The sequence below is a fragment of the Helobdella robusta genome (assembly GCF_000326865.2).
Source record: "Helobdella robusta unplaced genomic scaffold HELROscaffold_7, whole genome shotgun sequence".
Lineage (NCBI taxonomy): Eukaryota > Metazoa > Annelida > Clitellata > Rhynchobdellida > Glossiphoniidae > Helobdella > Helobdella robusta.
In genome coordinates, this window is record NW_008705398.1 from 3481281 (window position 1) to 3508636 (window position 27356).

The 27356-nt window shown below is 34.0% G+C and overlaps 5 protein-coding genes across 5 annotated transcripts; 3 read left to right on the top strand and 2 right to left on the bottom strand.

Annotated features, from left to right (window-relative positions):
• Positions 1-3269: 3269 nt before the first annotated feature.
• Positions 3270-3777, top strand: HELRODRAFT_165004 (hypothetical protein; the record flags this gene model as incomplete). The annotated part of the gene is made up of 2 exons (XM_009030909.1): positions 3270-3290; positions 3490-3777. 2 exons carry the CDS (start codon positions 3270-3272, stop codon positions 3775-3777), a joined length of 309 nt encoding a protein of 102 aa, XP_009029157.1.
• A 4800-nt stretch (positions 3778-8577) lies between these two features.
• On the top strand, positions 8578-9748 carry HELRODRAFT_165005 (hypothetical protein; the record flags this gene model as incomplete). Its single annotated transcript, XM_009030910.1, has 3 exons — positions 8578-8632; positions 9144-9469; positions 9698-9748. 3 exons carry the CDS (start codon positions 8578-8580, stop codon positions 9746-9748), a joined length of 432 nt encoding a protein of 143 aa, XP_009029158.1.
• Positions 9749-10276: 528 nt separating this feature from the next.
• Positions 10277-10516, bottom strand: HELRODRAFT_153266 (hypothetical protein; the record flags this gene model as incomplete). Its single annotated transcript, XM_009030911.1, has 1 exon — positions 10277-10516. A coding segment is annotated over one exon (240 nt), but the record flags the coding sequence as incomplete, so codon positions are not given.
• Positions 10517-10658: 142 nt separating this feature from the next.
• On the bottom strand, positions 10659-14966 carry HELRODRAFT_165006 (hypothetical protein; the record flags this gene model as incomplete). The annotated part of the gene is made up of 4 exons (XM_009030912.1): positions 10659-11455; positions 11547-11607; positions 13067-13197; positions 14780-14966. 4 exons carry the CDS (start codon positions 14964-14966, stop codon positions 10659-10661), a joined length of 1176 nt encoding a protein of 391 aa, XP_009029160.1.
• Positions 14967-16422: 1456 nt separating this feature from the next.
• On the top strand, positions 16423-17303 carry HELRODRAFT_165007 (hypothetical protein; the record flags this gene model as incomplete). Its single annotated transcript, XM_009030913.1, has 2 exons — positions 16423-16540; positions 16693-17303. 2 exons carry the CDS (start codon positions 16423-16425, stop codon positions 17301-17303), a joined length of 729 nt encoding a protein of 242 aa, XP_009029161.1.
• Positions 17304-27356: the final 10053 nt, after the last annotated feature.

Here is a 27356-nt window from a genome sequence, read left to right on the forward strand (position 1 = left end):
CGCTCAGCCGAGAAGCGCGAATTAATTTATTTAATTAACTACATATTATTTTTACAATATTTGAAAACGTTATTATTATTATTGTTAACGTTTTTATTATTATCATCGCTGTGGTTCTTCTTGCTTCTTGTGATGATATTCCATTTGCAAGTGATATTTGCGCTGTGGGTTGTGGCGTTGGTATCTACGGTGTTGGCACTGTTGTTGTTGTTGATGCTGTTGTTGTTGTTGATGGTGTTGTTGATGTTGTTGTTAGGGTTGTCGCTATTGATGATGTTCCAATTGCAACTGGTATTTGCGCTGTTGGTTGTGGCATTGGTATCTACAGTGTTGGCACTGTTGTTGTTGTTATTGTTGATGTTGATGTTGTTGTTAAGGTTGTCACTATTGTTTACATCATCAATATTGTTGGTGATAACATTGTTATAGTTATTGCTGTTGTCGTAATTGTTGTTGTTATAATTATAATGATTGTTGTTTTTATTTAGTAGTCTATTTGAAAGTAGAATGTTGTTAGACTGTACTTGAATGTTCATGGAGGGATTTTTGTTTTGTATGAAAATTGATTCAGCTATTTTCAGGTTTGTGATGTTGTTATTGCAATAAACTTGTCGCGTTAAAGTGATGTTATGCTGTTGTTGATAATGTCGTTTAATTGTTCCATCTTGTAGATGCATGGCCAAACGTCTTGACAATGTGGTAGTTGTCATTCCAATATATGAAGCATTGTTGCGGTGCGAACATTCACCGACGGAGCAATTATATTCATATATTAGATGACTTTGTTGTATAGTTGAGTAGTTGCAGGAAGGCAATTATTTTTCATGATTAGTTGGGATGTTTTTAAATTTTGATACACTCATCAACTCAGAATTATTAAGAATAAAAAAACTTCTCGTGAAAAATAATTACTCTTTGAAACAAATTGATCAAGTCATAAATAGATTAACCAAAAAATATCATGAAAATGCACAAAATATACATCAAAATAATGCAATTACCAACAACGTTCCAAACAATAATGAACAGGAAGATAATGGCAACCCCTCCACCACGTCTAATAACAGCATCACAAGCCTCACCACAAACAGTAATAACAATAACAACAACAATAACAACAACAGCAACAACAACAGCCGTATCATTAGAAACCAAATGAACAACAAAATGAATGACAAAAATAAGATAATATTTTATTACAAAAATATCTTTTCAATGGTGTATAAAGAAGATGAAACAATTTTAAAAGAAATAATACGCAGAAACGTAGTAGCGTCAAATCCAACTAATAAAGTTGTTCTTCGAATTTACTATCAAAATTTAAACCCACATCGCAAATATCACTTGCAAATGGAACATTATCACAAGAAGCAAGAAGAACCACAGCGATGATAATAATAATAATAATAATAACGTTAACAATAATAATAATAATAACGTTTTTAAATATTGTAAAAATAATATGTAGTTAATTAAATAAATTAATTCGCGCTTCTCGGCTGAGCGTTGATATTTATCTTAACCATAATATAAACAATCTTGCCGTTAAAATTTTAAAAATCGCGTTTTATATTGTTTAATATTATTAAATTTATTTTATTGGTTTTCTGTTTTAATTAAATAATTTATATATATATATATATATATTATATATATATATATTATTTATATTTATATATATATATATTATTGATGAAAATCACAGCATGTTCGGCTTTAGTTAACTTCCAATTTAACTTTTTGATTTTTCTAACGGTTGATAGTTATTATTATTTTCAAGTTTTTGTTTTAATTAAATAATTTATATAAATTAATAAGTACTTGTTAAATATCTTATCAAATATCTTACATACCTTATATATAATGCACTGAAGATGAGTTATCTATAACTCGAAATAGCTATTTGCAAATTTATTTAATAAAAATTTTTAAAAAACAAAATGTCTAATTTCTCTGACATCAATAAATTAAAAAGAATTATAAAAAAGTTGAACAATGTTGGAAGTAGTGTTGAATTTTTGAAATGTTGCGTTAACAACAGTCTGTTATATATATATATATATATATATATATATTGGTAATATATATATATATATATATATATATATATATATATATATATATATATATATATTACGCAATATAAAATATCATCTAGTAAAGTTGTATATCGGAAAAAATTTTATCACATTGGTAATATTTCAAAGACTTGTGCATCCTATGTTGTTGACCACCTTGAGTCAATTAATGTTAAAGTTTTGTCTTTCTGCCCTGTATTCAAGAGGAGAGATGACAAAATAAAACTTGATGAAACCCACTCTTCTACGTCATTCCGGTTGTGTGTAGATGAGAAGTATGTGGAAATAATTGCGAGATCAAGTTCTTGGCCTCATTATGTTCAGGTTAGGAATTGGGTTTTCAATAACAACAGCAAAAGTGGCAGCAACAGAAATGCCGATGTCAATGTCAGGACATGTTCTGATGTGAAACGATGATATGGAGCTAGTGTCATGTTTTATTTGCAAACTTTATATTTATGATTTGTTAATTTGACTTAATTTTTTTTTCATTTACCCGCTATTTTTATATTATACAAGCATACATTGTATATTCGTTTAATGTACATTGTGGATAAACTGTTGACTTTTGACAATCATTTCTTTAATTTATTGTTACTGGATTTTGAGAGTGCCTGTGAGATTTCATTTAATAGCTGCTATACAAATGCATTTAATAATAATAAAAAAAATAATATATATATATATATATATATATATATATATATATATATTAACACTCAATAAAACTTTATCATTCACACAACTATATATGTATATATATATATATATATATATATATACAGTGGCGTTCCTAGGGTCTTTGAGGCCCGGGGCGGAAATATTTGTGATGCCTTTCATAAATAAATAATATGTATTACATATACATAGATATTATATGATGGATGTAATGATTATCTGCTTGGTCGTTGAAGTCAGTGTCATCGAGTTCGAAAGCATACCATGCTGTTCATCCCAAAGACCATCATATGGTCTAACCCTAACCCCCCTCGGTACACCAGTGTATATATATATATATATATATATATATATATATATATATATATATAGAGGATCATTAACATACACAGATGGACTAATGGTAGGTTAGGTTAGCTTGGCCATTATCAATGCATATGCAAGTTACTATTTGCCTGCAGCTTGCTATAATTTGATAGCAGCAGAGTGTAACTTTGTTTCCACCTATTAAAAATGTCCACCGGATTCAAAAAGGTGCAACCCTAGTTTTAACAAGAAACTAATACAAAATATTTATTTGAGTTAATATGTTTAAAACATTGTAATTAAATAGAATTATGCAATTTAAAATTAATTTTGTCAATTTAAATAAATATAATGGTCCTAGGCATGACATAAAAGGCTTTTGAGCAAAAGCCTAGGCTCACCGCTTATAACTGGTGGTTGTCGTCAGGATGGGTGTCCGGATGTAAAAACTTTTTCCCAAATTATTCCTATGCCATCACAAAGAAAAACTACGGCCTCTAGTCCCCAGCAGGCCTTAAGTGGTCAAGGGGTGCCAAGAATCCCTGAGAAGTATGCAATAGCGAAGGGATGTTGCAGAAAAATTCAGAATAGCCCTTCTATGGTACTTATACTTGGAACGCCCAATGTTGGATCACTGACTGGCTGCATCATGGAAATCGCAGAAATGCTCGAGCGTAGAAGGATTGACATCTGCTGTCTTCAGGAGACTCAATAGAAATTGAATGGTGTTTGTCATATCAACTCAGACAAAGAAAAATATAAACTATTCTGGAATGGTCAAAAGACGGCCAAAAATGGTGTTGGAATTTTTGTCAGAGAACCGTTAGCCCAAGAAGTACTGGATATTAAAAGGATTAATTCACGTCTCATGTGGATCAAGCTTCGCCTAGAAAAGAAAACAATGATTATTTTTTTCTGCATACGCACCACAGACAGGCGAATCAGAAGAGATGAAAAATGACTTTTGGTCTGCGTTCTCTGACACCATCTCAACAATACCAAAATCTGAAACAATCCTGATTGGAGGCTATCTCAATGGCCACGTTGGAGAGAAAACAGATGGTTTTGACAACGTACATGGCGGTTTTGGCTATGGAGAACGGAATGAAGATGACAACCGCATCCTTGAGTTTGCTGAAAGTCACGGGTTTTGTTTACTGAACAAATATTTTAGAAAGTAGTTGGAGCATCTCATAACATACAAAAGTGGACCATCAGCCATGCAAATTGATTTCTTCACTGTCAAGCAACAACACCGAAGACTATTCAAAAATGTCAAAGTTATACCTGGCGAATCATGTGTCGCCCAACATAGACTTTTGTGGCAGACCTGGTTGTCGAACTGTCAAAACATCAGTCTAAACAAATGCCTCGGAGAATCAAAACGTGGAAGCTGAAAAGCAATATTCATCGAGAAAAATGTCAACAGATTGTTGCATTGCAACACAGTTAGACCACCAATCGCAAGCCAGTACAGATTGGAGTACATACAAAACCGTTTTGATAAACGCTGCAACTTCAGTTTGTTAGAAAACTGGTACAAAACGTCAGCATGAACGGGACACTTGGTGGTGGAATGACAGTGTACAAAATTCAATAGCTGAAAAGAAAGCTGCATACATGCAATGGCAAAAATCAAAGTCTGTTGATGACCATAAAATTTTCCGTGAGAAGAACAACTATGCAAGACGTCAAGTTGCACTGGCTCGGACAGATCTGTGCAGAGAATGGCTCACTAAAAGCAAAGGTGAACAAATGAAATCTCTGTATCGTATAGCAAAACAAGCAAAGCGTACGAAAAAAGACATAGTTGGTGCCTCATGTATCAAAAACGACAAAAATGAGATGGTTCTTGAACAAAATGAGATCAAGCTACAGTGGAGTCCTATTCCAGACATCACTGTAAAGGAGCTTACAGAAGCTCTGAAAGCTATGAAGGATGAAAAGGCAGCAGGGCTCTCTGGACTCACAAATGACATTATCAAAGCATCTGGTACTGCAGTTATCGAAACGTTACTACAACTTTGCCGTGAATTGTGGTGAAATTGCTCAATGTCGACTGAATAGAACTATAGCATTTAAGTTCCGCTACACAAAGGCAAAGGTGATCCATTGAACTGTTCATCATATCGGGGTATACGTCTTTTAGAACACTCCCTGAAACTTGTCGAGAAAATCATTGAGAAAAGATTAACATCGTGCATCACAACCGGAAATTATCAAGTTGGTTTTCTAGCGGGGAAATCAACAATTGATGCAATTCACATTCTTCGGCAACTGCAAGAGAAGTACCTCGCAAAGCATCAACAACTATCACCCATTTTTGTAGACCTTGAAAAAGCATTTGATCGAGTTCCCCGTGAGCAATCAGGTTGAGTCTACGTGGACAACTCATTCCAGAATATCTTGTTCGACTTGTGATGAAAATGTATACGAATACTAAGACTCTCGTCAGCACAACGGTTGGAAACACAGATGCATTTGACATCGGCGTTGGAGTTCACCAAGGCTCGATTCTCAGTCCATTGTTATTTATAACTGTGAGGGAAGAAATCACAAAACCGATACGCACTGGTGACATTTGGAATCTAATATATGCTGATAATATCGTTTTAACTGCCACGTCTGAGCAGAATGCAGCACAGATGTTTAAAGATTGGAACAGCAGACTCGCCGATTATGGATTCAAAGTCAACATCAGCAAAACCAAAGCAATGAACACTGGTGAACCCATCCAATCCATAGCTACTGGACGATGGCCCTGTTCAGTTTGTAAAGCTGGTATAGGTAACAATTCAATCAAGTGTCAGCACTGTAACCAGTGGTGTCACAAACGTTGTTCAAAAATAATTGGTACTTTATCTAAAGTTTAGGTTTTTTAGGCAATGCAATAAATATTAACTTGGATAGATCTTCTGGAATTTCGCAGCTATTATATATCTAAATCAAGGTAATCCAAATTCACCTAAATTTTTAATTTTTTCAACAACTATCTCATCTGGGCGTGGTGCTTTATTTGATTTCATTTTGGAAAAAGTATATCAAACTTAGATCTAAGTATCTTTGGTCCTACGCTTTTTTTAATAGGAGGCAATTCAGAGAGCATGCTGTCAGGCATGCTAGCTCAGCCGATTCATTGGTTGGTTGTTGTTCATCCAAAAACAGATTTCATATAGATGGAACAAATTTTGTCACTCTGTGCTTGATTCTTTCAATCATTTCACTATCACCCTTTAGACCTGGGTACCAAACTGATACTGCATACTCCAACATATTTGTAATAATTTGATCAATTGCGACACACTATTCAATGAACTTATTTCCTTTCATTTCTTTCACCTATCCCGTGAGGACCGATCAGGTCGTGTAATTTTTCTAAGCCAACTTTTGCATTCAGGTAACCCATCATAATAACAATTTCTTAAAGTTTACATGTTTTTTAAACATCATTAAGATCACTGAAAAGCATTAAGGTCAGAAGAGGAGGAGCAAATTTTTCATTGCAATCAGTTTCAGTCAAAAATCTATTATATTAGTGTTTGGGGTTGATGGGGTAGCAGAACAGAATTGTGACACCATCCGGATATTAATGGCAGAATGAACAGATGTTGAGCTTACTGTCGATTCTAGATTTGTAGCTGCCAAGAAAGATGCTGTGGCCGGAATGGAGTGTCTTTCTGACTATCCTGGGCAAACTTTTTTCTGACTTGTCTATTTTGGGTGTCGGTGAGGGCCATCCGCTAAGCATCCGGTGTGTGGTATGAATCGACGGCGGTCCAAGCAGTGTTGTGGTGAAGGACGACAGATGCAGCTTTGTAGGAAGCACTGAAGGCTTTGGAGCAACAGCCGTGTTGTAATGAAGCCGACTAACTGATCATCTATCCGTTTTTCGAAGGTATCAACAACAAACACTCAATTCATGTAAACACGGGTGAAACAATGCATCACATCTATTTCATGTGATAGGCGTGGATCGCTTTGCAATGGAATCTGGTCACTGCATTAGCACTGTCAGGCACTTCATAATTACACCATAAATTAACCACATCCGAGAATTTAGCTTCGATGCATAGTCGAAATGAAGTTGATGGTTGGGAGTCGTTAGGTCGTACGTCATTTACCGTCTTCTTAAATGCAGGGAACATCTATATTAATTTCAAATGTTCGATTATACAGATGCAACACATTTTGGCACGTTGCTAACAGGAAAAAATTGTTTGTGATCTTACTGGCAGTGATTTTCTAGTCATACTTTTGACAGAAATTTTCGTTTTATTGAGCAAACTACGCTTCAAATGTTTTTACTTACCCTTATGAAATCATTTTTATTATAAACGTTATTGCAACCGTTATCGATAGGATCAGTTATGTTCACGTTTCAAAACTTCATACAAATTTTAGCTAAAGGTTAAAAAAAAGGTCAATTGCACTCTTTCAAAAATCAGAGGATTCAACAAAGCGCACAAACACCATATATGAATACAAGCTAAACGTCGCATCACACACGAAGCATATGATAGGTGGGGATCTTTTTGTCATATTCGAACCCGGTTACTGCGAAACAGCTCCAGGCGACCTTAACCATAAAACCATCACGTCCGTCTTACCATCTTAGCTGACACGCCTAACAATTTTGTTGTTTACAAGGCCAACAACAGGGATCTGGTGTATATTCTTTTGTTTATCACACCGTAGGTCGGCATCAACAGGTTTTTTACAGAGCTGTTGTACACTTGCCTGTACGTCTTTTTTGTAAAATGTCATCTAAACTTGTGGGAACAACAACTACATTTTTCATGCACCTTTATTTTTATTTCAAATGTTTTGAAAAAATATGTGATGTTTTTTGTAACAATAATGTGTGTAATGTTAATTGAAAAGTTAACAACAGTATGTTCAGGTTGAAAAAATTTTGCATATCCAAAAGATGGACTAAAATAATAAAAAATGTTCATATAAATATTGTTATAATCCTCACAAATATATTCGCTGAGGCGCTAGTGTTGCTACAAACGCATATGGTTTGAGAAGGAGCCAAAACTTTCCGACAGCGAGATATCTGGGACTTTCGAGAAGCGTTTTGGTAAAACGGGTATATAAAGACATACAAGATAATGAATGGTTGGCGTTGACTATTTGATATTAGAAAACAATTGATTTAGTATTTGAAGCGATATTTGATATTTGACTGCGTTGTGTTTCAATTATATTTGCAATAAAAGTTTGTGAAAGCAATAGTTTTTGAACGTTAATTTGATAGTTTGTTGACATTAACAATTTATCAGTAAAATTTAATAACGTTGAATATTAATTAATTATTTTTTGTAAATAAATAAATCGATAATTTGGAAATTATACTGTCTTTATTTTTCATTGTGATTAAACGAACTCTTCGTCGACTCTGCCAGTTATAAAAATATAAAAACTATAATCTATTTTCACCACAGATTTTCTCATCATTCGATCACATTCTGAATTTACCACTCTGAATTTTTTAAACAAATCAGTTTGAATAATGGCAGTCATAGATGTTGCCGTCAACGTGGAAGGAGTTGATCCAAATTTTAAAGGTTTTTATTTTAAGAATGATTTTCAACAATTTTTGTTGCATTCGATTGGTTGTCAGATTTTTTTCAGTCTGAGACATAAGGCTTCAGCATAAATGTCAATACACAATGGAATGAAGAGTGTTAGTTATAAACAAATGCATAAAGGACAGAAATACTGGATGGAAAAGTATTTGATTTTCAGATTTGTCAGAAGTTTAGCATCTTTTTTTCTAATCAGAGTAACGAGTCTGCAAAATTTGTGGTTTCCGTTTGCATTGGATTCAACTACTTCTTCCCTGATGATGATGCTCTGACATCGAAACGTAGGAAAAATAGCACGCACTTGGAATAAAAGCTTGGTCCTTGTCTACATGGATGATGACATCAAAGACGGCTTCATTGCTGATTGTGATGAAATTTGTATCGCTCCGTTACTGATCGCCAGGAAAGATGTCAACAACGAATATTACACTATGTGTGCCTAAGCTATCCATCTGGTCATTCTACACATCTTAAACTTAAAATCAAATAGGACCACGACGTCTGCCTATGGCTAGAAGAACCGAAACAACACAGGCTTGGCGTGATCCAAAAAGAAATAAAACAAGTTTCAAGAGCAAAGACCTGGTCCGATTCAGAAAAAGGCGATGCCCGTTGAAACTTCCAAAGAATTGGAAAAATCAATACACAAGATACCGGGCAAAGAATTGGGAAAGTCGGTACAAGGTCACTAACAGGATAGATGACGTGATCTACAGGATTTATGATCAAGAAAGACAACGGACGAAGAAGAAGAATTTTAATAGATTAGCCCCTATTTATCGGAATAAAGAAGTAACGCCTATGTTAGAGACTAAGGTATGGGTAATGTTATAACCGCTAAAATGGTGGAATTAATTATATAATTAATTATTTATATCTTGCTTTATTTGTTATCTTTGCTATTAGTCAATGGATTTTAAACCATAGAATTTTTCATAACATAGAGGATTGTAAAAATCTACTGTAGAGGCTATATAAATATAAGGGGTAGGAGTTCAAAAGTTCAATTTTACAACACCAAAGTTAATTTTTACAACGTCAAAGTTAATCTTGACAAAGTCAATATTTCCCTATATATACAACAAGGAGCACTGACGATGATTCATTCGGAATCGAAATATGGCCTTGTTTGCAGCATGAATTCGAAAAATAAGTTTATTTTGAATTTTAATAAACTAAACGTTCACCAAAAAACTTTAGTGAGAAAAATTGAAAAAACGAACTACAAACATATTAACGCCAAACATTCGGTAGAATTTATAGAATATTGTAAAAATTATGGTCTATTACCAACATATATATATATATATATTATGAAACGTGTCCGCGTTCATTTAAGGCTCTTCCAGTGCTTAGTGTTTAGGGTTTGTCTTCTTTGAAGGGTGAACACCCTTCCTGGGATACAATCATTGCAAATATTTTTGTCGAGCGCCATTTCAGACTTCATGCTATTTGTGATGTGCTTCATAGATTAAAATTTGGTCAAATACAAATATAAAAAAAAATACAAAATTTCCAAATAGTCAAAAAAATATGTTTGATAATAATGTAATTCGAAAAGAAGATTAAAAGAAATCATTGGAATATAATAATCGACAAACAACATTTTTTTCAAATAAATTTCTTCCTAGCTTTACTTCTTGCAAATTCATCAATAATTTTGGCAGTGTCAACACTATTCATTATTTCTTGTTCTATATACAAAACAGCAAAATTATTTAATTTTTGTTCCCCCATTGTACTCCTTAAATAATTTTTAATTCTTTTCAAAACAGAAAAAGATCTTTCACCAGATGCATTAAATAAAGGAATAGTTAAAAAATAATATATCAATATTGGGAAATGTGCATGACATTTCTTTAGCGGCTTTATAGATTCTTTCAAATGATAAATGAAATCTTTGTTATTACTTGAATTATCTGGCTTATTCTTAATGGCGTCCTCATTTTCCTTCAAAAAAAATAAAAAATGGTTTAGTTCATCTTCCAAATTACAAACATCAATGTTATTTCTGTAAATATTTTTCAATTCTTTCTTCTGACAAATTCCAATTAAGAAATATACGAAAATGTTCCAAAACAACCTCATATTTTTGAACTCTTTGTAGCAATAGTGTTTTAATACTATCGCATATGACATAAAATGTATTGATTTTAAAATTATCTCTAGTTGTAAATTTATACTCTTCATTATTTTCATCAAAAAACGCATTTCTTTTTCTTCTGTTAAAAGTTACTTCATCTTCCTCACTAAAAGATTGTAATCCTGATAAATCGGTTGCTTCTGTCATAACTTTTTCATAATCATTTCTAAAATTCTCAATAAAACTGTCTAATGATTTAAGTAGCATTGATCCTTTAAATAATTCACATTCTATTGATTGCAGTGACTTACTGGTAGAATTTTTTCTTTGCAGGATACAATTCCAAATAACAGTCATAAGAGCGGTTTCGTATTTATTCATTTTTTCGGAAAATACCAGCCATGTTCTTTTTTCCAAAACTCCGTTTGATTTTTTTCTATAAAAATGATCATTAGAGAGTCCTCTGCTGTAGTAAACATCATCTTTTTCTTTAAACACCGATTTTAAGTTTTCTATATTTCCTATATTTTCTGGTTTATTTTTTAAAATATAGTCAATAAATGAATCAGACAAACTGGCTGGCCATAAGGCTATATCATTAATTTCTTCATTTTTCTTATTATACAATTTATCTGGATTTTCTCTGTCTTCTGTTATCTCACAATTTTTTTTCATCAACCTGATGTTCACTTTCTCCTTCTTCTTCCCTTTTTTCAACACTTATTGGTCTGTGACAAACACGTGTTCAAAAGATGTTGATGGCACAGGTAACTCGATATCGCTATTTACTAAGGAATGCATTTTTCTGACTTTCAACAAATTCCTGGATTTTTAAGATTTTTTCCTTTTTTTCCGTCTTTTCATTTTTGTACTATGAAAGAAGTCGTTTTTATTATATAATTACGTTTTAATAGCATCTATCTGCCAAGTTTGAATTTTAATATTGAAACAATTCAATTAATTATAAAAGCCATTTGTAATTAATTAAAATGAAAATCATTTAATGAATTTATATCAAAAGTAAATAGAAATGTTTACCACTTAGGTACTTGAAATAAAAGAAAAAAACAGACAACTAAATAACGTTTTAATTATTTGGCCACAATACTTTTTTAAACAATAAAAACACGCGCTTTCAACAACAAAACAACGATACGATATTAAAGACAGAAAAGTAGGGATGTCCGAAGAAATATCACGGTGGCTAACGAAACGAATGACAGATTGTTTTCAAACATATTACTGTAAACTGCTAATGTTTGCAAACGCTTATTAACGTTGAATTCAGCATAGTAATTGAAAGAATTTGATAATAATTTCATTATATTTCAAAATTTATTTCAGTTATTTTTATAAAATAATTTTTTTACGGGGCCCCCTTTCCATTAATAACAATTAACAATTATGATTTTTTTCAAATTTCATTATATTGGAAAATTTATTTGAAGTATTTTTTGAGGGATAAATTTGTACACGGGGCCCCTTGGCCGTCCGGGGCTCCTAGCAGCTGCTCAGTCTGCTAAGCGTTAGATCCGTCACTGCATTGATGTCTGAAGTAACGAGCGTCAAAGCTTACAACCTAATAAAGAAACAAATGTTCACTACAAGTAATATAATAAATATTTTTTATTTAGTAAATGAAAAAGATGAACTAATAAATGAATAAAACAAATAACAAATCTAAAAAAAAGCAAAAACTAAAGTGTGAAGCCAAATGTTATTTTTGTATATAATTAATCTACGTATATCAGTTTTAAATTTAAGAAACTGTAGTTATTAGTTAATACGTCTGTTTATTTGACAAATATAATTTATTCAAAATGTAGTATCAAGCTGGACGCAAACCGATGATGGATTGGTTGAAATATCATTATGCGTTGGTAAGCATGTTTCTGCGTCCAGCTGCTCAGTTCTTTTCAATGATGACTTTGTAAACGTTAGATTGAAAGGTTGTTTTTTTTTTGTTTTATTTCGCATATTTTTTTTGAAAACTTTTACATCTTTTTTGATAATTCACTGGATAAAATTATCCAGTTTATTCAATTATTCAGCAAATCCCACGGTTCTCACAAGACCTGTGGCGAAACCCGAGATGCTTACATGTTATTTTATTCTATGATTATATTACACTTTCGTGCCACTAAAGTCGCAAAAGCGAAAATCGCATCTCTCAAATTTCCCATTTAAAATGGGGCATTATGCGATTTTTAACTTTCATTTTAAATTCTTTTGATCCGTTTTTTCATGAACAAATTGTGTAACATGTCTATTAGTATGGTCTAGGCTTTAGGCACATCACGTCAATGGGAGCATGGCATTGTAATTTAAACTTGGTTCTCGAACAGCAGATCAAAAATTGTGTAGACTAAACTGTATATGAGGTCGAATCTGTCGTTTCGACAGAACTGGTTGAATTTATTGCGTTTGATATCGGCTTCTGTATTTTTAAGTTGAACGAAACCTGTCTAATTCAGTAGCAGTAGTGTGGTTTATTGATTGAATAGGGGAATAATATTCAAAGGCTTGACTTCCATGGTTGGCGACTTCTACAAATGTTGAAAAGAAATTGCAAAATAAATAACTGCTGCAAAATATATTTTAGAAACTGTAGCATGTGTGAGCACTCAAAAATTATAATGAATCGTTTAAAAACTAATACTCGTGCAGAAATCATTTAATTTAATATAAAAACTGTTTAAACTAATTAATAAAATTTACTAGATATATTAAGTTTATTAAACTATTTAGAGCAAATTTTATTATAAAATAAACGATATTTTTACGCACTCAGACCATTGGAGCTCAAAAGAATAAAAGGCAAATATAAAATGGTAAAGCATATAACGCATATATTATATGTCCCGGTGAAATACTCAAACTTTTTAATAAATGAAGCTCTAAAGAAACTAAAAAAATCAAAGCAATTTAGTAGAGGCACATTTATTCGCAGCAAGTTACTAAGGTAATATAGAATGAATAAGTGGGGAATACTAAAGCTGATAGTTCAATTATTGATTATATGATGTTAGAAGTTTGAATTTAAAAGATTCTTTTGATACTTTTGGTTGAGTGGGTAACGTACATGATGCCTGAAACGTTGTAATGTACCCTGCACTGCACATTACAACGGACATCTGTGTTTATACGTTTTGAAAGCGAGTATCAATCAATCTTCGTTTAGCGTCAAGAGACCCAGTTCCCCTGAAGTAGGACGTTGTTTTCTTTGCCATCAATTTTTTGCGCCGAATTAGATGGTCAGTTATATCCATTTCATTTAAATTTAGAGCCTTCATGTTTTGCTCGATTGTTTGCGACCAGGACATCTTTGGACGGCCTTTGGGACGTGTGCCAGGTACTTCAACATCTGCAAGAGAAGTTATAGCACTATTTCCACTTTCTTTGACATGACCAAACCATCGCAGACGGTGTTGCTGGCATTCGTCCTTTATATCATCTAAACCTGCACGATGCAGAATTTTGGTAGATTTGATGCGGTCCTTCAGACTAATTAGTTGCATCCATCGGAGCATTTTCATATCGGTTCGTTGGAGTTGTTGTTCCAGTTTAGTGGTCATTGGCCATGTTTCTGCACCATATAACAAGACCGTAGTGGTAGTGGGATGCCACGCCGCATTAATATAGAGGTAAGGAGATGCAATTTATTTCAGGCTGCTCGTATGCGTGCTCGAACGGCAGCTTCAGCTGTTCCAGTACAATCCAGATCCAATACAGAACATCTCCTAGATATTGAAACGATGTATCTTTCTCTACCTTAATGGCTTCAAAAACATTGCTATTTCGAATTTGTTGTTTTGGATTGATGCAAGCAGGACAAACAAAATTGGACACTTTAGATAAAGTACCAATTATTTTTGAACAAGCTTGATCCTCATGAGACGTGAATTAATCCTTTTAATATCCAGTACTTCTTGTACTTCAGAAAACCGCTGTTTTCTGACAAAAATTCCAACATCATTTTTGGCCGTCTTTTGACCATTCCAGAATAGTTTATATTTTTCTTTGTCTGAGTTGACATGACTGACACCATTCGATTTCCTGAAGGCAGTAGATGCAAATCCTTCTACGCTCGAGCATTTCTGCGATTTTCGTGCTGCGGCCAGTCAGTGATCCAACGTTAAGCGTTCCAAGTCTAAATACCATAGAGGGGCCATTCTGAATTTTTCTGCAACATCCCTCCGCTATTGCATACTTCCCAGGGATTCTTGACATCACTTAAGGCCTGCTGGGGACTAAGGGCCGTTGTTTTTCTTTGTGCTGGCATAAGAGTAATTTTGGGAAATGTTTTTACATCCGGACAAACATCCTGACGACGACAACAACCAGTTATAAGCGGTGGGCCTAGCCTTTTGCTCAAAAGCACGCAAGGCAGCGTAGATGCAGTTTTATGTCATGCCCAGGACCAACACTTTTTACATTATATAATATAACTTGTAAGTTTGGCTTTGTTAGCTTGCAAAACACTAAATTCAAACCCAGCATTAAAACTTTTTTGATATTTATTCCTATCAGTAAATGACTCAACAAGTTATCTTAAATTTAATACAATTTGAATTTATATCTCATAATCGATTTCTGTAAATACTCATGGTACCGAACATACGTTACAATATACGTATAAAATGAAAAAAACATGTGCGATTATACAAGCACCACACCTGTTAATATATTTTGAAAAGCAAAAAAGTGCTTGGTGTTAATTTAATGTCTGGTAATTTAAAAGTAATTGAAATAATCAAGATAGGAACATCAATCAAATGGTCCAAGCGATACAATCGTGATTCTTCAAGCTTCAAAGCATTATGCAGATATACAAAACACTCATCGATCAGTGAATAATAATATACACTTACATACATGTTTACTTTAAAAAAAATAAATGTAAAATCTGCAAACGCGTGTTTACATTCTCATATACAAATATGTGCATTTAGATTCATACATAAGTATTAATACATTCTAACTTATGTAAAAAAAAAAAAAATCCGACCAAACATCCGAAATTCAGCCTAGAAAAGTTTTTTTTAACAACCCAAAAATTTTCTATTTTTGAATAATAAAAATATGTTTATACTTGAATAATTTTTGTAATTTTTCAAAATATTTTGCTAATGAATCAATTAATGAATTGAAATATTATAGAGTGGTAAACAAGCATCCGTATAAAAAAATAGTGTGGCTCAGCGATTTCTAATTACAAAAATTTGAATCGAGATCTCGATAACGTATCGTTAATCGCATCGTTATTTCTCGCTATTTTCGACGGCATCTCGTTTCGTCTCGTTTCATTTTAGACAAAATTACGATGTATCGTTTCAAAATAATAACGCTTAATGGTCTTAGCCATTTTAATGCATCAGACAATTGAAAAATTATACCTTTTGTAATTTACACAATAATGCATTTATTTGTAATTTTATTCCTATTGATTTAACGTATTTCTCAAGTTATCTTAAGAATTATATTTAAAACACAATGAGTTAATGAATACATGATCAATTATTTTCATAAATAATAAATTAAATAAACTTGACAGTATTTTGTTGTTTATGTACCAAACAAATTCATGTTTTTAAATAAATGGAATGAATCAAACGTTCAAAATAATTCAGACGGAAGGACCTGGACATGTTTGTTAGAACATCCTATAATTATAAATGAATGCAAAATGAGGATGAAAAAAAAAAACTTGGTTTTAATCATGAAAAAGAAAAATTCGAAACTTATATGGAATAATTACGAAAAATTTTCCAAGTGTCAAACTGAGAAAAATGTTAGAAGTGAATGTTATTTTATAAACAAATTTGGTTTTGAACTGATACTTTTGTATTTTATGAAATATTTTTTTTATTCCATTTTTTTTAAATAAGTTTTTTTAAGAATTATTTACAACTTTATAATTGTATGTATCGATTTTCAAATGTCTGAATTGATGAAGGTAAGAACCCAGACGAATTCAAGTTTGATGGTGCTGACGAAGACAATGAAATTACAATGAAAAATTACACGTTTACAACCGCTAAAATGATGGAACTTCTGCTTAGCATGTCAACTGAAATAAAACAACAGTCCGAACGACAGACAGAAGAGTTAAAACAACAGATCAAGGAACAGTCCGAACGACAGACAGAGGAGTTAAAACAGATCAAAGAACAGTCCGAACGACAGTCCGAACGACAGACAGAAGAGTTAAAACAACAGATCAAGGAACAGTCCGAACGACAGACAGAGAAGTTAAAACACGTAAAATTGGAAGTGGTAGAACAGATTGAAGAACAGTCAACAAGAATAGAAATGATCGAGCAGAAACTTGATCGTCAGACCGTTGAGGTAGATCACAAGATAGACAAATTGAAGCGAGAATTGGAGCAATCCAAAAAAATGGCCATGCCGTTAGATCACGCATCCGGAAGAACTTTGAAGGTACCAGCATTTGACGGAGAGATGTCCTGGAACGTTTATAAAACCCAGTTTGAAACAGCGGCAACTAGTAACTGTTGGAACGGAAAAGAACGAGCAACAGCACTGATACTGGCCCTGCGAGGTTAGCAGCAGAGGTTCTTCAGACGATTCCGGCGGAGAACCACTTCAACTATGAAGTTCTGGTTAGCGCGTTGGATTTACGTTATGGTGAAGAACACATGAAACAGATTTATCGGTCTCAGCTTAGAAACAGAACGCAACGATCTGGTGAATCCATTCCTGTCAGAATAATGAATACCGCTAAACACACTATTAAAATTAAAAAAGGCGAGGAAATAGGTAATTGCCAATCAATAAATTTGGTGAAATCATTAGATGTAGAGCAACAGGAAAAGGTTCTACCAACTGACAAAGATAGACTCAAAGAACTTACCAAAAATCTACTGGATGAACTTAATTTGTATCAAGAAGACCCTCTAAAAGCCGAGGCGTTGATTGCTGATTTTGCAGACGTGTTTTCAACCGGTGACAACAATGACCAAGGTAAAACAGCTCTGGTAACTCACCGAATTGATACTCAGGATTCGAAACCGATCCGACAAGTACCACGACGTCTTCCTCTACCAAAACAAACAGAAGTAAACGAAATGATAACGACAATGCAGAATCAAGGCGTCATCGAACCGTCATCAAGTCCCTGGATTTCGCCAGTTGTTTTGGTAAAGAAGAAGGACGGCACTACCCGTTTTTGCGTTGATTATAGGAAGTCAAATGATGTGACTAAAAAGGACAGCTATCCGTTACCGAGGATTGATGACATCATGGACACCCTATCTGGCTCAAGTTGGTTCTCTACGCTTGATTTGAAAAGCGGATACTGGCAAGTAGAAATCGACAAGAACGATCGCGAAAAGACAGCGTTTTCTATCGGATCGGGGTTGTAGCAATTCACCGTCATGCCATTTGGATTGTGCAATGCTCCAGCTACATTCGAGCGACTGATGGAATGTGTATTGCAAGGTCTTAACTGGAAAACCTGTCTTGTATATTTAGACAACATAATTGTTCTAGGAAAAACATTTGATCAACACGTCGAAAACTTACGGGAGATCTTCACAAGACTTCGGGTGGCAAATTTAAAGCTGAACGTTAAAAAGTGCAGGTTATTTTCTAAAGAAGTTAACTATTTGGGACATGTGGTATCTTCAGATGGAGTTCGAACCGATCCCAGCAAGATAGAAATTGTGAAAGACTGGCTAACTCCAAAGGATAAAAATGAATTGCGCAGTTTTCTGGGATTGGCAACGTACTATCGACGTTTTGTAAAGGATTTTGCAAAAGTTGCCAGACCTCTCCACCAACTTACCGAGAAGGACCTAGTTTTCAACTGGAATACCCTATGCGACTCAGCATTTGAAAAGTTAAAAGTTGAACTATGTGATGCTCCTTTGCTAGCAAGACGTTCGTGTTAGATACTGATGCAAGTAACAACGGAATCGGAGCCGTTTTGTCACAGCATATAGACGGAGAAGAAAAGGTGCCAGCGTATTATAGCAGAGGATTCACAAAACCCGAACGAAACTATTGTGAGACCAGGAAGGAGTTACTAGCAATAGTCAATGCAACAAAACACTTCCACAAGTACCTTTATGGACAGAAATTTTTTCTCCGAACTGATCATGCAGCGTTAAGATGGCTCCTCAACTTCAAGGATCTTGAAAGACAGATGGCCCGATGGTTGGAGCGTTTACAAATGTACGACTTCGAGATCGTGCACCGCAAAGGAACAACTCATAGTAATGCTGATGCTCTCTCACGTCGACCATGTTTACCAGGATGCAAATATTGCTGTCGTCGCGAGGAGAAGATACAATCGAAAGACATAAGAGCAACAACAATATCAGCGGAGGACGGTTGGACACCGACGGATTTTGCTGATGCACATGAGGACCTACAACATCTGACCACATGGAAGAACGGGCAAGCGACCGGACTGGCAAAGCATCTCAGAATATAGTGCCTTGTTAAAGGGTTATTGGGCTCAGTGGGACTCTTTATATTTGGAAGGGGATTTGCTGAAACGAAAATGGGAATCAGCTGATGGATCAAAACACCGCATGCAAGTTGTAATACCAAGAAGTAGAACGACCGAAATTCTTGATGAAATGCATGGCGGCCCTTCTGGGGGACATTGACAAGACCCTTGACAAAATACGAGAAGGATTCTACTGGCTTCACGTTAGAGAAGATGTAGAGAGCTGGTGTCGAAAATGTAATACATGCGCTTCAGTCAAAGGACCCAAAAGAAGGCTAAAAGAAGCAATGCAAATGCTGGTATCCCCTTTGTACGGATTGCTATAGATATTGCTGGACCCTTTCCGGTATCAGATTATGGAAACCGTTACATTTTGGTTGTAGCGGACTATTTCAGCAAATGGCCTGAGGTGTTTCCAATACCCAACCAAGAAGCATGTACCGTCGCTGAGGAAATTGAACTCAATTGGATTAGTCGATATGGTGTCCCATTGACAAGACCCTTGACAAAATACGAGAAGGATTCTACTGGCTTCACGTTAGAGAAGATGTAGAGAGCTGGTGTCGAAAATGTAACACATGCGCCTTCCGTCAAAGGTTCCAAAAGAAGGCTAAAAGGAGCAATGCAAATCTACAGTGTTGGTGTTCCCTTTGAACGGATTGCTATAGATATTGCTGGACCCTTTCCGGTATCAGATTATGGAAACCGTTACATTCTGGTTGTAGCGGACTATTTCAGCAAATGGCCTGAGATGTTTCCAATACCCAACCAAGAAGCATGTACCGTCGCTGAGGAAATTGAACTCAATTGGATTAGTCGATATGGTGTCCCATTGGAACTCCACTCAGATCAAGGTCGAAATTTTGAGTCACAACTGTTTGGTGAAATGTGCAAGCTGCTGGGTATAAACAAAACTCGAACGACACCTCTTCACCCACAGTCTGACGGTATGGTGGAACGATTCAACCAAACCCTGATTGAACATCTGGCTAAAGTAGTCGACGAAAATCAACGGGATTGGGATCGTCATATACCATTGTTTCTTATGGCATACCGGAGTGCTATCCACACAACTACCGGAGAAATGCCATCAAGAGTTCTGTTTGGGACTACCTTAAGAACTCCAGCTGATGTGAAATATGGCGTACCACCTGAACCACACCAACCATTAACAGAATACGTGGATAATCTTCGACAGCGATTAAACCATATCCACCGTTACGTACGCCTTAAAATTATGAAAAACACGGAGGCGGCCAAAACCAGATACGACTTGAAAGGAAGCAGTGGCGGTTTTGCTGTCGACGAGTTAGTTTGGCTGTACAACCCACAGCGGAAGAAAGGACGTTCTCCAAAGCTCCAGCGAGGGTGGGAAGGACCTTATCAAGTCATCACCCGCTTGAATGACGTCGTCTACCGTATTCAGGAATATCGGAAGCCGAGAGCAAGAATGAAGATCGTTCATTTGGATAGACTGGCTCCGTACCATGCGGACACCGGAACGAAAGCTGTTCGGGACGAACAGAACTAAGAAGGGGGTAATGTTATAACCGTGCTACCGAACGCACTAGATTCTAGCGTATTCTAGAATGTTCTAGTGATTGGAACGTTCTAGAGTATGGAATCGGACCATCTGGAAGAATCTAGAAACGACGCTTGCGAAGAGTATAAAAGCGCACGTCGCAAGATATTCGTGATTAGTGAAATCCGTGATTAGTGAAATTCGTGATTTTGTGAATAGCGATTCGGTGAATTATTTAAAGCGATATTTGATTTGTTTGTTGACGTTGTCATAGCAATAGATTTTGAAAGATTTAAAAGTTAATTGTTGCGTTAGTGCGAATTTACTGGAAATAAACGATTAGTTGATTTCTTCTGTAAATAAAGTTTAATAACTAATAATAGTGGATTTCTTCTGTAAATAAAGTTTAATAACTGTTTGGAGTATTTTATTCAATCGATGATTTGAACCCGTCGCATCGTAAACCGGTTACGACAGCGAGTATTATTACAATATATATATATATAGAATATTGAATAGAATTTATAGAATTTTGTAAAAATTATGGTCTATTACATATTACATATATATATATATATATATATTTAGGAACGAGGTTTTCAGAAATGCAAATTTCATTGAAATTGTTTGCCCATTTTGCATTAATTAACTTCTTTATAAGACATTCAACGAGGCGGTATTGTTTGAGTTCATATTTATCTAAAACTGGAATAAAGCTAACAGCGCTGTTTCGGCGTAATGCCATCTTCAGAGCCTAAATATTGTTTAAACATATAATTTAATTAAAGTAAATGCCTAATGTAAAATGTGAAAATATAGAAAATAAAATATGTATTAAATTGTGAAATAAATTAACCTTGTTGTAAATATCATAATAACTAAAGTTTATGTAGATTATATAAATAAAATAATGTAATTTAAATAAAATGTTTAGTAAAATAATTAAAATATAGAAATTTTATAAAAGTTTTAACATGGTTGAGAAACGTTAGTGAAAACTAATTACGAATGACATGTACGCCAGATATATAATATTGCTGTGTATGCGTTGTGAATACAACTAATTTTTATGTAATATATATATATATATATATATTTATATATATATATATATATATATGTTGGTAATAGACCATAATTTTTACAATATTCTATATATATATATATATATATATATATATATATATATATGTTGGTAATAGACCATAATTTTTGCAATATTCTATAATTATATATATATATATATATATATATATATATATATGTGTGTTGGTAATAGACCATAATTTTTACAATATTCTACAAATTCTTCCGAATGTTTGGCGTTAATATGTTTGTAGTTCGTTTTTTCAATTTTACTCAATAAAGTTTTTTGGTGAACGTTTAGTTTATTAAAATTCAAAATAAACTTATTTTCCGATTTCATGCTGCAAATAAGGCCATATTTCAATTCCGAATGAATCATCATCAGTGCTTTTTGATGTTTATATAGGGAAATATTGACTTTGTCAAAATGAACTTAGATGGAAATTTTGTGTCAGGTTTCTTTATTGGCTGGTAATCTTCTTTGGTCTCCTTTTCTTCATCGATAGCATCATATTCTTTTTTGTCGAAGTAAAATAAGCGTCAACCTCTCTGTTACCATTGAGCTTCAAGCTGAATCTAAGAAACAACGTGGTAGTTTTAAAAGCAAGCTACTCACTGATGAGATGAAAGATGCGGCGAAACAACTACTGAAGCACCATGCCACAGCCCCACTGGCAAACTTTACAAACAAATCGATGGTGTCGCTATGGGTTCTCGCCTTGGCGTCCTATTTGCCAGTTTTTATTATTTCTTTGTTTTCAATATTTGCCAGGACATCTGGAGAATGAGACCTTCTCAAAAACATTTCTTCCGATATTGAAAATCGCGACGCTGAATTAAAAAGAGTCACTAACCTGCTTGTAAACAATGTATATAAGACTTATTCTATTGAAAAGATTGTAAAAGGCAAATTACTACACAACAATAACCTTCCTAGTACTAACAATTAGCCGTGAAATCCTCGACAGCAACACCAAAGTAATATACCAGAACAGCAACTACACGCATCTTAAAATTGCAGAAGCAGCCCTAATTGACATCAATAAACCAAAAACAAATATACAACAAAAAGTGACAACATCTCTTCCAACCCTGCGCTTAACCAACAATGAAAACAAAGAAATAATAAAAACTTGCATTGTAAATATTGACAAAGAAGAATACGATGCTATCGATAAAGAAAAGGAGACCAATAAAGAAACCTGACACCTAATTTGCATCTAAATTAATTTTGACCAAGTCAATTTCCATCTAAGTTCAAGTCAATATTTCCCTATATAAACATCAAAAAGCACTGATGATGATTCATTCGGAATCGAAATATGGCCTTATTTGCAGCATGAATTCGGAAAATAAGTTTATTTTGAATTTTAATAAACTAAACGTTCACCATAAAACTTTAGTGAGAAAAATTGAAAAAACGAACTACAAACATATTAACGCTAAACATTCGATAGAATTTATAGAATATTGTAAATAAATATATATATATATATATATATATATATATATATATATTGTTCCAGTTTGGTTGTCATTAGCCATTTTTCTGTATATATATATATATATATATATTGATATAGATATAAATATATATATATATATATATATATATATATATATATATATTGATATAAATCTTCAGTAGGACGTTGTTTTCTTTGCCATCAATTTTTTTCGCCAAAATAGACGATCATTTCATTTAAATATAGAGCTTTCATGTCTTGCTCGATTGTTTGCGATCAGGACTTCATTGAACGAGCTTTGGGACATGTGCCAGGTACTTCAACATTTGCAAGAGAAGTTATGGCACTATTTCTCTTCGCTTGACATGACGAAACTACCCCAGACGGTATTGCCGGCATTCGTTCTTCAAATCATCTAAACCAGCGCGACGCAAGATTTCGGTAGATTTGATGTGGTCCTTGAGACTAATTCGTTTCATCCGTCGGAGCATTTTCATGTCGGTTCGTTGAAGTTGTTCCAGTTTGGTTGTCATTGGCCATGTTTCTGACGTATCACAGATTTATAAAGTCTTGATCGTAGTGGTAGTGGGATATCACGCCGCATCAATATAGAGACAAGAAGATGCCATTTATTCCAGGCTGTGCACGTATGCGTGCTCGAACGGCAGCTTCAGCTGTTCCAGTACAATCCAGAATATCCCATAGATAATGAAACGATGTTTGTGACACCACTGGTTACACTGCTGACACTTGATTGAACTACCTACACTAGCTTCACAAACTGAACAGGGCCATTAACTGTAGATTGGATGGGTTCACCTGTGTTCATTGCTTTGGTTTTGCTTATGTTGACTTGGAATCCATGATCGGCGAGTTTGGTATTCCAATCTACAAACATCTGTGCTTTTTCACTTTTGCTTTTAGTGAGCCACTCTCTGCACTGATCTGTCCGAGCCAGTGCGACGACGTTTTGCATAGTTGTTCTTATATATATATAAAAAACTGGTACTAAGGCAAAGATGATCCATTGAACTGTTCATCATATCGGGTTATACGTCTGTTAGAACACTCCCTGAAAATTGTCGAGAAAATCATTGAGAGAAGATTAACGTCGTGCATCACAATCGGAAATTATCAATTTGTTAAATCAACAATTGATGCATTTCACATCCTTCGGCAACTGCAAGAAAAGTACCTCGCAAAGCATCCACAACTATCACACATTTTTGTAGACCTTGAAAAGCATTTGATCGAGTTCCCCGTGAAAAAATCAGGTGGAGTCTACGTCGACAACTCATTCCAGAATATCTTGTTCGACTTGTGATGGAAATGTATACGAATACTAAGACTCTCGTCAGCACAACGGTTGGAAACACAGATGCATTTGACATCGGCGTTGGAGTTCACCAAGGCTCGATTCTCAAGTCCACTGTTATTTATAACTGTGATGGAAGAAATCACAAAACCGAAACGCACTTGTGACATTTGGAATCTAATATATGCTGATGATATCGTTTTAACAGCCACGTCTGAGCAGAATGCCGCACAGATGTTTGAAGATTGGAACACCAGACTCGCCGATTATTGATTCAAAGTCAACATGGTGAACCCATCCAATAAACAGCCCTGTTCAGTTTGTAAAGCTGATGTAGGTAACAATTCAATCGAGTGTCAGCAGTGTAACCAGTGGTGTCACAAACGTTGTTCAAAAATAATTGGGACTTTATCTAAAGTGTCCAATTTTGTTTGTCATGCTTGCATCAATCCACAACAACAAAATCGAAAAAGCAATGTTTTTGAAGCCATTAAGGTAAAGAAAGTCACATCGTTTCTTTATCTATGGGATATTTTGGATTGTACTGGAACAGCTGAAGCTGCCGTTCGAGCACGCATACGTGCAGCCTGGAATTAATGGCATCTTCTTGCCTCTATATTGATGCGGCGTGATATCCCACTACCACTACGATCAAGACTTTATAAATCTGTGTTACGTCCGGTCTTGTTATATGGTGCAGAAACATGGCCAATGACAACCAAACTGGAACAACAACTTCAACGAACCGACGTGAAAATGCTCCGACGGATGAAACTGAAGGACCACATCAAATCTACCAAAATCCTGCATCGTGCTAGTTTAGATGGTATAAAGGACGAATGCCGCCAACACCGTCTGCTGAGGTTTGGTCATGTCAATCGAAGTTGGAAACAAGTTATCTTTTACAGAAGTTGAAGTACCTGGCACACGTCCCAAAGGCCGTCCAAAGAAGTCCTGGTCGCAAACAATTGAGCAAGACATAAAAGCTCTAAATTTAAATGAAATGGATACAACTGATCGTCTAATTTGGTGCAAAAAGTTGATGGCAAAGAAAACAACGTCCTACCTTGGGAAAGTGGGTCCATGGACGCTAAACGAAGATTGATTGATTAAATTAAAATCTTTTTTAACTTATATAAAATATAAAAACAATACTTCTAAATTTTGTCTGTTAAAACTTAATTTTACTTTTAGTTCTTGGTTACTATAGTCACAATATTTTCAACTGTATATCAAATTATAACACTGATGATTGCAATTTTGCTAAAAAAGCTTTTTTGTTGTATTTAAACTATTTTTATTTTATTAGTTTATATTTTATTTATTTCAATAATTTATTTGTTTTTTGATTGCTATCTTAAATTTATAGCAATAAAATGATTATTATAAAACTATTTAATTAATAAACTAAATAATATACTACAATTCATTATTTGAAAAATAGAGAAATTAGAATTAATATATAGTACTAAAAATTGAATACATAATGGCCTTATTATACCTAACTAAAAAAAGTTATTCAATTATATATATAATTTTTATATATTTTTTTACACTTTTATATATTTGTCTTATTTATTTTGAAATTAACGTTCCCTTTTATATAGTTGTTTTATTTATTTTGAATTTAATATTATATATATATAATGTTAAATGTTAAATAAAATATATATATATATATCATTTGATCTGTTTGAATGAATCTGCAGGGTGTTTATCTTTTGGTTTTGTTGTATATGAGCGCAGTTTTTGATCAGTCCTTACTAATACATAAGCTGAAATATTGTTTTGGTGTCTCTGTTACAGTAGCATCGTGGTTCAAATCTTATTTGTTTTGTTTGGTAAGACGCATCAAGTTTTTTAATAATGTCGAACAATGTCAGATGTCGAAGTTGTCGTGTCAGGAGTTCATCAATGATCGGTTCTAGGACCATTTCTGTTTTTGCTGTACACAACCGAGGCTCTTCTAATCATTGAGAAATATAACTTCAAATATCATGCGTTTGCTGATGATTTGCAGATAATACTTCGGTTCTCATTTTTGAGGAGCTAGTAGATACATTTGTTTCTTGTTTTAATGAGCTCAATGGCTGGATGGTCGAGAATTAATTAAAGCAGAATAAGAGCAAGACACAGCTTTTGTCTGCCGGCACGTGGCAGCAGTTGCAAAAATTTGTTAACCCAATCAATATTTTCGATACTGTTGTCGATTTATGTATATCGGTTAAAAATTTGGGTATCACATTTGGCCAAACTATGACAATGGACCAGCACATCAGGGCACTTACTAAGGAATGTTTGCTGCCACGTGCCGGCAGACAAAAGCTGTGTTCTTGCTTTCATTCAGCTTTAATCCATTCAAATAAAACACAAACACAAATAAAAAATTCTCTGAAATGCTTGGTTCACTCGAAGTGCCTCTGAGTAATATATTTATATATATCTGATTTTTTGAAATTTTTCTTAGTCTTAAGTTCTGCTTCGCTGTGAGCACATTGTACAATTGCTCTTTATTTCATGTTTCAAGTCTTTTGAGGTCTTCTATGGATTTTTTATTCTTACTCTCCATTTTGTTTTTTCTGTTTTCTTTGTCACTTGTGTATTTTTTACAGTAATTAAATATATCAAATCATTAAGTGATATTTTTTATCATTCTGGTATTATTATCTATCTTATACATGATAGTTTTATTATAAATTAGTTTTTTTAAAGATTTTTATTTTGAGGTTGTAGATGAAGTTCTTTGTTTATTTTT